The sequence below is a fragment of the Sorex fumeus genome, unplaced genomic scaffold, assembly GCF_029834395.1.
Source record: "Sorex fumeus unplaced genomic scaffold, SorFum_2.1 ptg000007l, whole genome shotgun sequence".
NCBI lineage: Eukaryota > Metazoa > Chordata > Mammalia > Eulipotyphla > Soricidae > Sorex > Sorex fumeus.
This window is the reverse complement of record NW_026606064.1, coordinates 22,918,109-22,931,761: the sequence shown is the minus strand read 5'-3', so window position 1 is coordinate 22,931,761 and position 13,653 is coordinate 22,918,109. Positions and strand designations below refer to the sequence as shown.

The following is a 13,653-nucleotide window of genomic DNA, read 5'->3' as shown; positions in this document are numbered from 1 at the left end:
CTCTAAACTGTCCCAGGGGCTCAAATTACCAATCATGCCTCCACCTTATTAAGTAATTTTTCCCTTTCACTCTGTGTAAAAAAAAAATTCAGTTCTTCCCTGTCATATAGATAGATATGATAGAAAGCTCATATGAGGGAAAAGGGACAATGGACAGTGGTGGAAGGTTACTCCCTAATGATTAAGGGTGGTGAAGTAGCATTTAAATCACTTAATCACTTAATAACTTCCCATTAGTCATCGATTTGCTCAAGCGGGCGCCAGTAACGTCTCCATTCGTCCCTGTCGCCTGCTAGTGTAGCCCAATGGCATCTGTTCGTTTTGGGAACATGAAGAGCCTCAAACCGATCGTTCATGATCTTGACGAAGAAGTCTGACCATCTGGTAGGTGGGCGGCCACGCGGTCTTTTGACATCCCGTGGAATCCAGTTGGTAACAGCTCTAGTCCAGCGGTCGTCTTTAAATCTCATTACGTGACCAGCCCATCTGATTTTTGACACCTTGGCAAATGAGACAGCGTCCCTGATCCTTGATCATCGACGGATGTTGGAACTCTGGATTCTTTCTCTCATTTGAGTGAAACGTGATATTCCAAGCATAGCTTTTTCTACTCTTCTTTGGGAGACCCGAATAGCATTCTCATCCTGTTTACGTAGGGCCCAGGTCTCTGAGGCATATGTTAATGCAGGAAGAACAGTGGAATCAAAGAGATGTGCCCGGAGCCGGAGGTTCTTCGTCCTCTTAGCTATTTCTTCGACATTCTTGAAGGCGTTCCAAGCCGCTCTCTTCCTCCTGCGCAGCTCGGGTGCCAGGTCATTTTTCATGTTGACTTCTCGACCTAGGTACACATAGCTGTTGCATTCGGAGATGGTTGTTCCGTTGAGAGCGAATGGGGCGTCAGGAACGAGGCTGTTTCTCATAAACATTGTCTTCATAAGACTCAGCTGTAGTCCTCCTACCTTTCCACACTCACAGTCAAAGTCGGCCAGCATTTGTGCCGCTTGGCTGATGTTTGGTGTTATTAAAACAATGTCATCAGCAAAGCGGAGGTGGTGTAGTTGCCGACCATCTATCTTCACACCCATTCCTTCCCATTCCAGTCGTCGCATGATGTTCTCGAGGGTGGCACTGAAGAGTTTCGGTGAAATGGTATCACCCTGCCGCACCCCTCTCTTGACATCAATGATCACTTCTTTGTAGAATGGTGAGATCTTGGTAGTGAATCCGCAATACAGCTCACGTAGGATCTTGATGTATTGGGCTTGAATGCCCTGATTGGCTAGGGCTTCAATGACCGCTTCCGTCTCAACAGAATCAAAGGCCTTCTTTAAGTCAATGAACGTTAAACAGAGAGGCATCTTGAACTCCCGAGAAACCTCAATGAGCTTGGTTATCGTGTGGATATGGTCGATGGTTCTGAATCCTTTGCGGAACCCGACTTGCTCGCATGGTTGTCCTTCATCTAGTGTTCTGCCAATCCTATTTAGGATGACTCGAGTGAACAACTTGTAGATGACAGACAATAGGCAGATCGGGCGATAGTTGCCAATGTCTTGGATGTCTCCCTTCTTGAACAGTAGTACGGTCCTGCTGGTTATCCATTGGGACGGAACCTTGCATTCAGACAGGTAGCGTGTGAAGAGCCGAGCCAGTGTATTGATGAGTACTGACAGCAGGTTCTTCAGGAGTTCAGGTCTGACTTTGTCTGGGCTGGGTGCTGTTCGTTTCTTTACCGACAAAATGGCGTGTCAGATTTCGGAAGGGAGAACGTTGGGAACGACATATCCATCCTGTGGGATTTGGTATGTCGGCAAGTGGACATGGCTATCGAAGAGATTTGAGTAGAAGTCATGGATAATCTTCTCCATTGCCGTTCTGGAGGATGTGATGGATCCATCAGGACGTCGGAGGGCAGTCATCTTGGTCTTGTAGTTGGCAAAGGACAGACGGGCGTTACGAATACTTTTCCCGGCTTCTGCCGCATCTACCAGCACTTCTGCTCTTCTCTCTTTGAGGTCTTCCTTGACCGCATCTCTGCACTGCTTTGCGAGCTCGGACGTTAACTTACGGTTGCCTGAGGCATGCGCCAAACCACACTGGCGAATAAACTCAAGAGTTTTCGAAAACAGGCGTTTTTTTGTGGCTATCTCTCTCTTGGCGTTCCTCGCACATTCATGGAGGTGCTGTACCAGTCGATCGTATTCTTCATCAATGTTGTCAACAATGGCATCTTCCCATGTTGCCGCAATAGTGCCAAAGAGCTCCCAGTTGGTGGTCGTTCTGGGAGTTCTCTTTTTAAACTTTGCGGCCCTTTCTCCCCGCTGTGTGAAGTAGAATTTTGCACGAAGGAGACGGTGGTCCGGTCCCGTTCGGAATTTTGGGACAACAGCGACATCAGTCAGGCAAAACCATCGATTGAATATGATGTGGTCTGTTTCGTTGTGGAATCGTCCACCGGGAGACTCCCATGTCAACGTTTAGATTCTGCCTTCTGGAACAGTGAGTTACCATGGATGGTCTTGGTCGACATGATGAACTCAGACAGTCTCTCACCCTGTTCGTTCCATTCTAGGCGATGGGTCCCGATGTGAAATTCTTCAGCTGATCTTCTCGGTCCTATCTTGGCATTAAAATTGCCCACAATGATCTTGTAGAAGGTGTGATCTTCTTTATAGAACTTCTCCAGCTCCATGTAGAACTTCTCAATTTCTCTTTCATCATAATGAGATGTTGGTGCGTAGACAACGAAGATAGAAACTGCTGACAGTGAGCCACATCTATTCAAATGTAAACGTCCGATTCGGGTTGTTAGGCATTCGAATGAGTCAATGCTCATGGCCAAGTTTGTGCTGACTAGGACACCGACGCCTCCAACACCTCTTTTATCGCATGTTCTGAGGAACAATTCTTCTCCAGTGTCGAAAACGGCATGGTGAGATTCATTAGTCGGAGCATTTAAGTGTAAAATAATATGGGAACCACTAAAAACCACATTATCTCAATACAAACAGGGTGAAAAAAGATTTCTACTGCTAGAATTTATATTTCAAAACTGAAAAAATATACTTTTTTGTTAGTATATATAGATGTTGATTTATAATAATGAATATATCAAGCTATATAATAATACAACATTCTTTTAATAAAAGTATTTTTAAATTTTAAAGTTATATTACTGGCGTAGTTATTCTTATGTTTATTTTAAAGATGAAAGGTGACTAAAACCCTACTAATTTTAAATTCAAGGTTCTCAGAAAGAAGTTCTAAATTATACCAGTTATGCTAATTTTTGTCTTGTTGACTTGCATATCTAATCATATTTACTTATATAATATTAAATGACTTTTTAAGCAATACACAGTTACTTACCTGCAATGCTTTTAATGTTTCCTTTAGTCCTTCTATTTCTTTTTCTTTTATTTCTGTAGCAAGCTGATATTTTCCCTTTAAATAAAAAAATCTATATTTCAATACTTTCAATGTAAATGATATTATTAATGGGAAAAATATAAGAGCTCAAGAACTAAAATGTCTTACTCTACATCTAAGATTTCACAAGCTTTATACTTGTATTTAAAAGTTTTTATATCTAATGACTTTAAAAATAAAGTTTTATCTAATGACTTCAAAATAGTATTAAATTAGAACGGGTTTTTGTAAAATTGCAAATAGCATGAAATAAAAATCTTGTAACTGCAAGCTACTTTATCAGTAGGGCATTCCTAAAATTTATAAACACTATATAATTAGGTAATTCCTCTGCCCCTCTCGGAGAGCCCGGCAAGCTACTGAGAGTATCTCGCCCGCACGACAGAGCCTGGCAAGCTCCCCGTGACGTATTTGATATGCCAAACACAGTAACAACAAAGTCTCCAATGGAGACAGTTTATATAACTCAAATAAACATATACTAATTAATAAGATACAAGTACAACTGCCTTACATATTATGAAAGAATTTTTGTTTGAATCATTTTTTTGGCTTTTTGGGTCACACCTAACAATGTTTAGGGGTTACTCCTGGCTCTGCACTCAGGAATTATTTCTGGCAGTGCTCAGAGTACCACATGGGATGCTGGAGATCAAACCTGGATTGGTCGTGTCCAAGGCAAATGCACTACTCGCTCCCATTCAAACCAGCAATACCACTTCTGGGAATATACCCTGGGGGCCCAAAAACACACAGTAGAAACATCATCTGCACTTTGATGTTCAATGCAGCAATATTCACAATAACCAAAATCTGGAAATAACTCAAATGCCCAAGAACAGATGACTGGATAAAGAAACTACGATACACCTACACAATGGAATGCTATGCAGTTGTTAGAAAGAATGAAGTCATAAAATTTGCTTATAAATAGATTCACGTGAAGAGTATAATGTTGAATGAAATGAGTCAGAAGGCGAGGGACAACTATAGAACAACTGCATTCATTTGTGATATATATATAAATAACATCACTTAATCACTTAACTTCCCGTTAGTCGTCGATTTGCTCGAGCGGGCGCCAGTAACGTCTCCATTCGTCCCTGTCGCGTGCTAGTGTAGCCCAATGGCATCTGTTCGCTCTGGGAACATGAAGAGCCTCAAACCGATCGTTCATGATCTTGACGAAGAAGTCTGACCATCTGGTAGGTGGGCGGCCACGCAATCTTTTGACATCCCCTAGAATCCAGTCAGTAACAGCTCTAGTCCAGCGGTCGTCTTTAAATCTCATTACGTGACCAGCCCATCTGATTTTTGACACCTTGGCAAACGAGACAGCATCCCTGATTCTTGATCATCGACGGATGTCGGAACTCTGGATTCTTTCTCTCATTTGAGTGAAACGTGATATTCCAAGCATAGCTCTTTCTATTTTTCTTTGGGAGACCTGAATAGCGTTCTCATCCTGTTTGCGTAGGTCCCAGGTCTCTGAGGCATATGTTAATGCAGGAAGAACAGTGGAATCAAAGAGATGTGCCCGGAGCCGGAGGTTCTTCGTCCTCTTAGCTATTTCTTCGACGTTCTTGAAGGCGTTCCAAGCTGCTCTCTTCCTCCTGCGCAGCTCAGGTGCCAGGTCATTTGTCATGTTGACTTCTTGACCTAGGTACACATAGCTGTTGCATTCGGAGATGGTTGTTCCGTTGAGAGCGAATGGGGCGTCAGGAACGAGGCTGTTTCTCATAAACATTGTCTTCGTAAGATTCAGCTGTAGTCCTACTTTCCACACTCACGGTCAAAGTCGGCCAGCATTTGTGCCACTTGGCTGATGTCTGGTGTTATTAAAACAATGTCATCAGCAAAGCGGAGGTGGTGTAATTGCCGACCATCTATCTTCACACCCATTCCTTCCCATTCCAGTCGTCGCATGATGTTCTCGAGGGTGGCACTGAAGAGTTTCGGTGAAATGGTATCACCCTGCAGAACCCCTCTCTTGACATCAACGATCACTTCTTTGTAGAATGGTGAGATCTTGGTAGTGAATCCGCAATACAGCTCACGGAGGATCTTGATGTATTGGGCTTGAATGCCCTGATTGGCTAGGGCTTCAATGACCGCTTCCGTCTCAACAGAATCAAAGGCCTTCTTTAAGTCAATGAACGTTAAACAGAGAGGCATCTTGAACTCCCGAGAAACCTCAATGAGTTTGGTTATTGTGTGGATATGGTCGATGGTGCTGAATCCTTTGTGGAACCCGGCTTGCTCGCATGGTTGTCCTTCATCTAGTGTTCTGCCAATCCTATTTAGGATGACTCGAGTGAACAACTTGTAGATGACAGACAATAGGCAGATCGGGTGATAGTTGCAAATGTCATGAATGTCTCCCTTCTTGAACAGTAGTACGGTCCTGCTGGTTTTCCATTGGGACAGAACCTTGCATTCAGATGACCAATATCCAAAGTGGGGGCAAACAGGGGCCAGGATGGCAGGTCAATGGAACAGGTCAATGCTTGGAAGCTTGCCAGAAGAGTGTGTGTGTGCTGTGTGTGTGTGGCGGGGGGCGGGGGGGGCGGGAGGGATGATAAAGGGCACCCATAAAGGGACATACCTGATAACCTTTCATTATTTGTATTGCAAATCATAAGGCCCAAAAGGAAAGAAGGAGGAGGGAGAGAAGGGGGAGAGAGAGAGAAAGAGAGAGAGAGAGAGAGAGAGAGAGAGAGAGAGAGAGAGAGAGAGAGAGAGAGATGGAAATTGCCTGCAGGACAGGGTTGGGGGCAAGAGGGAAACTGGGACCACTATTGGTGGGAAAAGTATACTGGTGAAGGAACATTATATGACTGAAATCCAACCATTAACAACTTTGTCACTGTCACTGTCCTCCCATTGTTCATCAATTTGCTCGAGCGGACCCAGTAACGTCTCCATTGGAGACTTTGTTGTTACTGTGTTTGGCATATCGAATACATCACAGGTAGCTTGCCAGGCTCTGCCGTGCGGGCGAGATACTCTCGGTAGCTTGCCGGGCTCTCCGAGAGGGGAGGAATCGAACTCGGGTTGGCCATGTTGGCTGTGTGCAAGGCAAACGCCCTACCGCTGTGCTATCGCTCCAGCCCAACTTTGTAAAAGTGTATATCATTGTGATTCAATTTAAAAAATAAAATGGGGGGAGAAAAACACTCAAATTATAAATATTATAAATCTATGTTCATTAACACAATAAAATACATTATTAACTATTGAATAGCTAGAGAAAGTAATGTCTGATGAATTTCAATGAGTTTTAGAACTGTATCTTTTCAGTTGATCTGTAAGCATATCCAAACCATCTTAATGTTTTTTAAAGAAGGTTATTATATTGGAAAAACACTGGGCAGAGATAGTACAGTATGTAAGTTGCTGGCCTTGCACACAGCCAACCAGGTTTTATCCCACACAAGCAGTGATACTTGAGCCCAAAGTCAGAAATAATCCTGAAGCACCACACTGGGTGTGATCCAAAAACCAAAAGACCATTAAGGGCTATAGCCCATGCGTCATGTTCACTGGGCTCCAGGATCAATACCTAGTACCATATGACCTCCCTAGTGCTATGTTTAGCTGACATTACTGAGAAAGACCTACCCTGCCCCCAACAACTTTAAAGAAAAAACACATACACTTGAAGAAAAAATAAGGTACTAGAGTGGGTAAAGCATTTATTTGAGGACTTAAGTGATCTGAGTTCTATTACCAACTTTGCTACTACAAAGGAGAGGCTAGCAAGTCTTTTAATCTTATTAGGTCTCAGCATTTTCAATGAAAATATTACAGGTCAAGTAACATTAGTTCCATGGGTCCTACCTATTTCTAAATTATATGCAATTAACAGTCTATTTGTTATTTCTAATATACTTTTCCAATATGATAAACAATAGATAAGTGAATGCATTTTAGAGTATTTTTATTTTTTTTAAATTTTATTTATCTTTAACATAAATTTTTTAAAAAAATAATATATACCTTTTCTTCTTCCAAGGTGCACATCTTTATTTGCAACTGGTAAAAATTGAAAAAAGTAAACACATTTAAGTGTTAAGTGACTTATACTGATCAGTGAGATGACAGAAACATTCTTCATGTATGTAAAGGCCCTCCCGTTGATCGTCGATTTGCTCGAGCGGGCCCAGTAACGTCTCCATTGGAGACTTTGTTGTTACTGTGTCTAGCATATCGAATACTCTCGGTAGCTTGCCGGGCTCTCCGAGAGGGGCGGAGGAATCGAACTCGGGTCGGCCATGTTGGCCGCTTGTAAGGCAAACGCCCTACCCGCTGTGCTAATGTGAATGCTTTTAAATTAAGAAAATAAAATAATAATATAAAAGGGGAAAAAGTAACCAAAGAAAGTGAATAATTAAATCATTCAAGAGATGAATCATCCTTAAGAAATTTATTTTTCCCTCTAGGTTTTTTTCTTAAACATTTCAATATTTTACCCTCTCAAAAATAACATGTCATTTTCTGAATCATAGGGCTGGAGTGATAGCACAGCGGGTAGGGCGTTCGCCTTACAAGCGGCCAACATGGCCGACCCGAGTTCGATTCCTCCGCCCCTCTCGGAGAGCCCGGCAAGCTACCGAGAGTATTCGATATGCCAGACACAGTAACAACAAAGTCTCCAATGGAGACGTTACTGGGCCCGCTCGAGCAAATCGACGATCAACGGGAGGGCCTTTACCTTTACCTTTACCTTTACCTTTTCTGAATCATATTTTTACAAAAAAAAACTATGTTTACATGGGTAAAATCTAAAATTTTTTAATGTATGTGATTTGGGAAGGCTAATATTGAATATTTTTATGAAAATACAACTTTATTTTATGAAATATGCAACGTATGCTCTGGTATCACTTCACTTGCATCACTTGTCGTTCTGTTGTTCACTGATTTGCTCGAGTGGGTGCCAATAACTCCATTCATCCCTGGCACATTCTTACTCGTCCTTCCCAACGCTGACATACTGGGGGCTCTTTTCAAGGTCAGGGGAATGAGGCCCATTATTGTTAGTGTTTTTGGCATATCGGATACACAACAGGTAGCGTGCCAGGCTCTGCCGTATGAGCAGGATACTCTTGGTGGCTTGCTGGGCTCTCTGAGAGGGCTAGAGTATAAGAGGTCAGAAATACTGCTCCAGGAAATAATGCTTCATTCTCTTCTGGGAGTTTTTATTTTATAGTCTCTGGATCTTGGCCATTGATGAAATTACATGGCGCTGGGGGCAGTTTGTGGGTATGGCTACCAAACTACTGAAAAACAGAGGACCTGGGTGGAGGGAGGAGGCCCAGTCCCAATCTGAGCAGACTTGGAGATCTCAGCCACGGGTCCTGCATACCTGGGTTCCTCTGTTGGTTCCTTCATGGGTGAGACTTGTCTGAGCATGTGGAGAGTGGCCTTGAGCATGGCTGTGGCTGGATTCTGGAGTTTTTCAGCTGCTGGGGCTCTGCTTGAGGCGGGGAGCCAAACCCACAAAGTGCCTCCCTCCCACCCCCTCCCCCACCCCCAGCGTCATGTAATCCCATCAATGGCCAAGATCCAGAAACTATAAAACAAAGCTTCTGAAAGAGAGCAATGCAGTTTTTCCTGAAAAGTCCAGCCTCTTAGAGAGCCCGGCAAGTTACCGATAGTATTCCGCCCACATGGCAGGGCCTGGCAAGCTACCCATGGTATATTCAATATGCCAAAAACAGTAACAATAACAGATCTCATTCCCCCGACCCTGAAAGAGCCTCCACTAAGGCAGCGTTGGGAAAGACAAGTAAGAAGAGGCTGCTAAAATCTCAGGGCTGGGATGGAGACATTACTAGTGCCCGCTTGAGTAAATCAATGAACAATGGGATTACAGTGATACAGTGAATTTTAGGACATAATAGAATCATTTCTTTCTTTGGTGAAAAATAATTCTGAAGACTCTTGAATTACCTTGTACATGGTTTTGTTGTTGTTGTTGTTCTATATTAACTCATTTTTTAATTAAATTATTTATTTATTTTTTTTATTTCGAATACCCATCCCTCCACCATGGTTTTATGTAGGTTTCAGACCTTAGCTTTAAGGCCTGTCTTAGAAACCAGTGTGTCCAGAAAGATTAATTTAAAAATCAAATAAGCATAAGCAGGGTATTTCATTTCCAAAAAAAATGAAAATTTATAATTTCTTACTAAGTTTTCCAGAAATTATACACACTTCAAGAATGATGGGGTTAGAGCAGAGGATTCTAAAATATCTCTCACAGTGTATAGATTACATCTTGATTTATATTTAAATATATAAATTCAATGGGCTGAGCACTGCATGGTTCCCTGAGTACCCACTGGGAGTGATACCCAAACAGAGCCAGGAGAGGACCCTGAATGCCGCTGAGTATGACCCCCAAAAATAAACAAGTCTCTTTCATTGTTTTCTTTAAAAAAAAGAAAGGCTGGATAGTACAGTGGGTAAGGTGTTTGCTTTGCATGAGGCCAATCTGGTTTGCTCCCATATAGTCCTCCAAGCACTGTCAGGAGTAATTCCTGAGTGTTGAGACAGGAGTAACCCCTGAGCATTGTTGAGTGTGACCCAAAAAGAAAACACACACACACATTTTTCTTAGTTGCTGATAGCTAATATTTATATAGGTTATCTCCTATCCTTTACATTTTTCTTTGTCCCAGTTTTTATCAGTGATAAAATTCTGGCTTAGAAATGGGGGTAATGTTAAAAAAAAGATAAGGTACTATGAAATTATATTCTAGCCAAAGAAAAAAACTAAGTTTCCCCAGTGGATGAAGCGATATTAGGGCGTGGGGCACTTGTCTTGCACACAGCTGACTAAGTTTGATGCCTGGCACCCCATGTGGTCCCCAGAGCACTGCCAGGAGTTATCCCTGAGTGAAGAGCTAGAAGTTCAGAGCACTGCTAGCTGTGGTCCAAGAACCAAAAAAAAGTAAAATAAAATTGAAAAGGTTTTCCTAAATATTCTCCTTAATTAAATCATTCTGTATATTATACTCTTTTTTACCAGTTGTGATTCAGACTAACTTTATTAATTTTCATCTTCCAATAATAACTTTTTGGTTTTCAGTAACTCTGGGAAAAAGCTTCTCACAATTTTCATGAAGGGAAAGAAAATGCAATATTTAAAACTACAGTGTTTATCTACCCTTATGGAATTACCTGTTATTTGATAGAAATTACCTGCTTTTTGAAAACTGCCATTGCTTCTTTGTGTTTTTTTGCTAGTGTTTCATTTTGATTCTGAAGTGTTTCCTGTTTAAAAATAATGAGAAGTTACAGCAAATTCTGGCAGTTCTTTATTTTTTATTTTTTATTATTTTTTTATTAGTGAAACACCATGAGGTACAGTTATAGACTTATAAATTTTTGTGCTTGGGTTTCAGTTATACAATGATCAAGTACCCATCCCTCCACCAGTGCCCATCCTCCACCACCACGGGTCCCAGCATCCCCCCCACCCCCCATCCCCCCCATCCCACTCTGCCTCTGTGGCAGGGCATTCCCCCTTGTTCTCTCTCTCTTCTTTTGGGTACTGTGTTTTGCAAGAGAGGCACTGAGTGGCAATCATGTTTGGTCTATAGACTACTTTTAGCATGCTTCTCCCACCCTGGGAGGGTCCTCACAACACCCTTTATTTGGTGCTCTCTTCTCTATCTGAGCTTCCTTTTCACCTAGCACGTGTGGCTGGCCTTCAAGTCATGGAGCAAAATTCCTGGTACTAATCTCAGCCATTACTGGGTGTTAGTCTCCCGTTTTGTTGCTTTATGTTCCCCAGATGAATGCAATCTTTCTGTGTCTATCCCACTCTTTCTGACTCATTTCACTTAACATGATACTTTCCATGTAGTACCACTTGTATGTAAATTTCATAACTTCATCTTTTCTAACAACTACATAGTACTCCATTGTGTAAATGTACCAAAGTTTCTTTAACCAGTCATCTGTTCTCGGGCACTCAGGTTTTTTCCAGCTGGCAGTTTTTAAAATTTAATTAAGTTTATAATTTAAATGAAGTTCAACATATTTACTATATTTATTTGATGTTCTTGAAAGATAACTTTAAACTAATATTGGAGAGGCGAGGTATCAGGGATCAAAACTAGGACCTCATACATAGAAGGTATTATTCTACTACCGAGCTATACCTTGAGACCCTATTAATTTTGTTTAGCTATCCTGGAATCAGTACACAATAATTTTGCTTCCTCTCCTAATTTCTTTTTGTTTTTTTGTTTGATTTTAGTATCCCTGGGTGGGAGTGAACCTAACTTCTTTTTTAAGAAAAAAACATATTGCTTTAATTTTTTGTTTAATTCTGGATATAGCTTGTTCCACAACTTTCTTCAAAGAAATATCTATCAGAAGTTATTAAAATTATTAAAAATATTGGGGGAAATAAAGGGGTGGAAAGAGACAGGTAGATTTAGTTACATACTCAAGAGAGAACACAAGCTTCTCCAGAATCAGGCTAATGCACATCCAAATGGGGAAATGGTAAAAGAAGAAAAAAAATAGTCCTAGGACTTAAGAAACAGTTCAACAGTCTGGAACACAAGTTTTGTATGTGGGAGCACAGATTCAATTCCTAGTTATACTTGGTCCTCCAAGCACCACACGGTATGACTCAAAAATACAAAATTAAAATTTTTAAGTTATTTAGTCCTAGTATGCAATTATATTCTTAGAGCTCACAAGAAAACTCTTTATTCCTGAAGTATATATAAGTCTTTAAATTCACTGAAGTAATTTTTTTGTAAGCACAAAATACAGAGCATCATTGGAGGGGGGGGGGGAATTCATGTTATGTGAGTCCCTTTTTTTTTCTTCATCCCCATCTGCTTTGGGAAGTTATCAATTCTCTTAAGATGCTTTTAAATTTTTTCTTCTAACTTTATTAAGATAAATTTCATACTTTGGGGGCCAGAGAGATAGGATAGTTGGTAGGGTGTCTGCTTTGCACATGGCCAAACCAGGTTCATGCCCCGTCATCTCATATGTGCTCCAAGAGTATGCCAGGAGTAATTCCTGAGAGATCAGAGCCAGAAATAATCCCTGAGCATTGCCAGTTGTGGTCCCAAAATAAAACAAAACAAATATTTCTCATACTTTAAAAATTAGGTCCTCGTCCTTCATGCCCTACTGAGGTCACCAGTTGCCCCCCACGAGCGGCTCTCCAGCACGGCCATGGCCCCAGAAGCACAAGGACTTAATGCAGAACCCAGCAGCTTGGAGCAGAAAAGTGAATGGACTATGTGTTAATCCAGGCCATCATGTCTGCCCGGAGGGGAAAGGGTGTTGCCCCATTCGCCCTCTCCTCTCTGAAAAGAAGATGGCGGCCACATGGGTGCCTTGTGGAGAGCAGGCGTGAGCCGGGGGTGTGGGGGTGACTAAAACCTCATGGGAAGGGGGGCGTTCTGGTCCATCCTTCACGCCCTACCGAGGTCACCAGTTGCCCCCCACGAGCGGCTCTCTAGCACGGCCACAGCCCCAGAAGCACAAGGACTTAATGCAGAACCCAACAGCTTGGAGCAGAAAAGTGAACAGACTATGCGTTAATCCAGGCCATCATGTCTGCCTGGAGAGGAAAGGGTGTTGCCCCATTCGCCCTCTCCTCTCTGGAAAGAAGATGGCGGCCACATGGGTGCCTTGTGGAGAGTAGGTGTGAGCCAGGGGTGTGGGGGCGACTAAAACCTCATGGGAAGGGGGGCGTTCCAGTTCGTCCTCCATGCCCTACCGAGGCCGCCAGTTGCTCCCCACGAGCGGCTCTCCAGCACGGCCACGACTCCAGAGCACAGAAACCAATCTCTTAATTATCTGACTCTCAGTAGAAATACTTCCAGGGTTAATTAGCAAAATAGCAGAAATCCAAAACCAACATTTAATTCTTGAACCCAGCTGTAGAAAGCGAATCACTTCACAATGCTTTCTCAGCATGTCTGATGTGGGGGGAGGGGGTAAACTCTAAATAATAGTGGTGCATCTTTTATTGAAACAATGAATCTAATCAAAGCAGATAAAGTGTCAACTAGAACTCATCTGCCTCGCAGGCATTGGGAGGGGTGGGGGGTGGGGTTTTATTGGGGTTCTTCACGGTAAAAAATAAGTATTGGTAAAGGGAAAGGTGTTTGATATTTGCATGACTGAGACCTAAACCTGAAAGCTTTGTAACTTTTCCCACAGTGATTCAATAAATAA

At 42.2% G+C, this 13,653-nt stretch overlaps 1 protein-coding gene across 1 annotated transcript in view; it reads right to left on the bottom strand.

Moving 5' to 3' along the window:
• Nucleotides 1–13,653, bottom strand: part of CCDC73 (coiled-coil domain containing 73) — a 101,180-nt gene that overhangs the window by 55,732 nt on the left and 31,795 nt on the right. Inside the window, 3 exon segments of the mRNA XM_056135482.1 lie at nt 3,370–3,444; nt 7,429–7,464; nt 10,639–10,710. Of these exon segments, the coding sequence (XP_055991457.1) occupies nt 3,370–3,444; nt 7,429–7,464; nt 10,639–10,710 (183 nt within the window).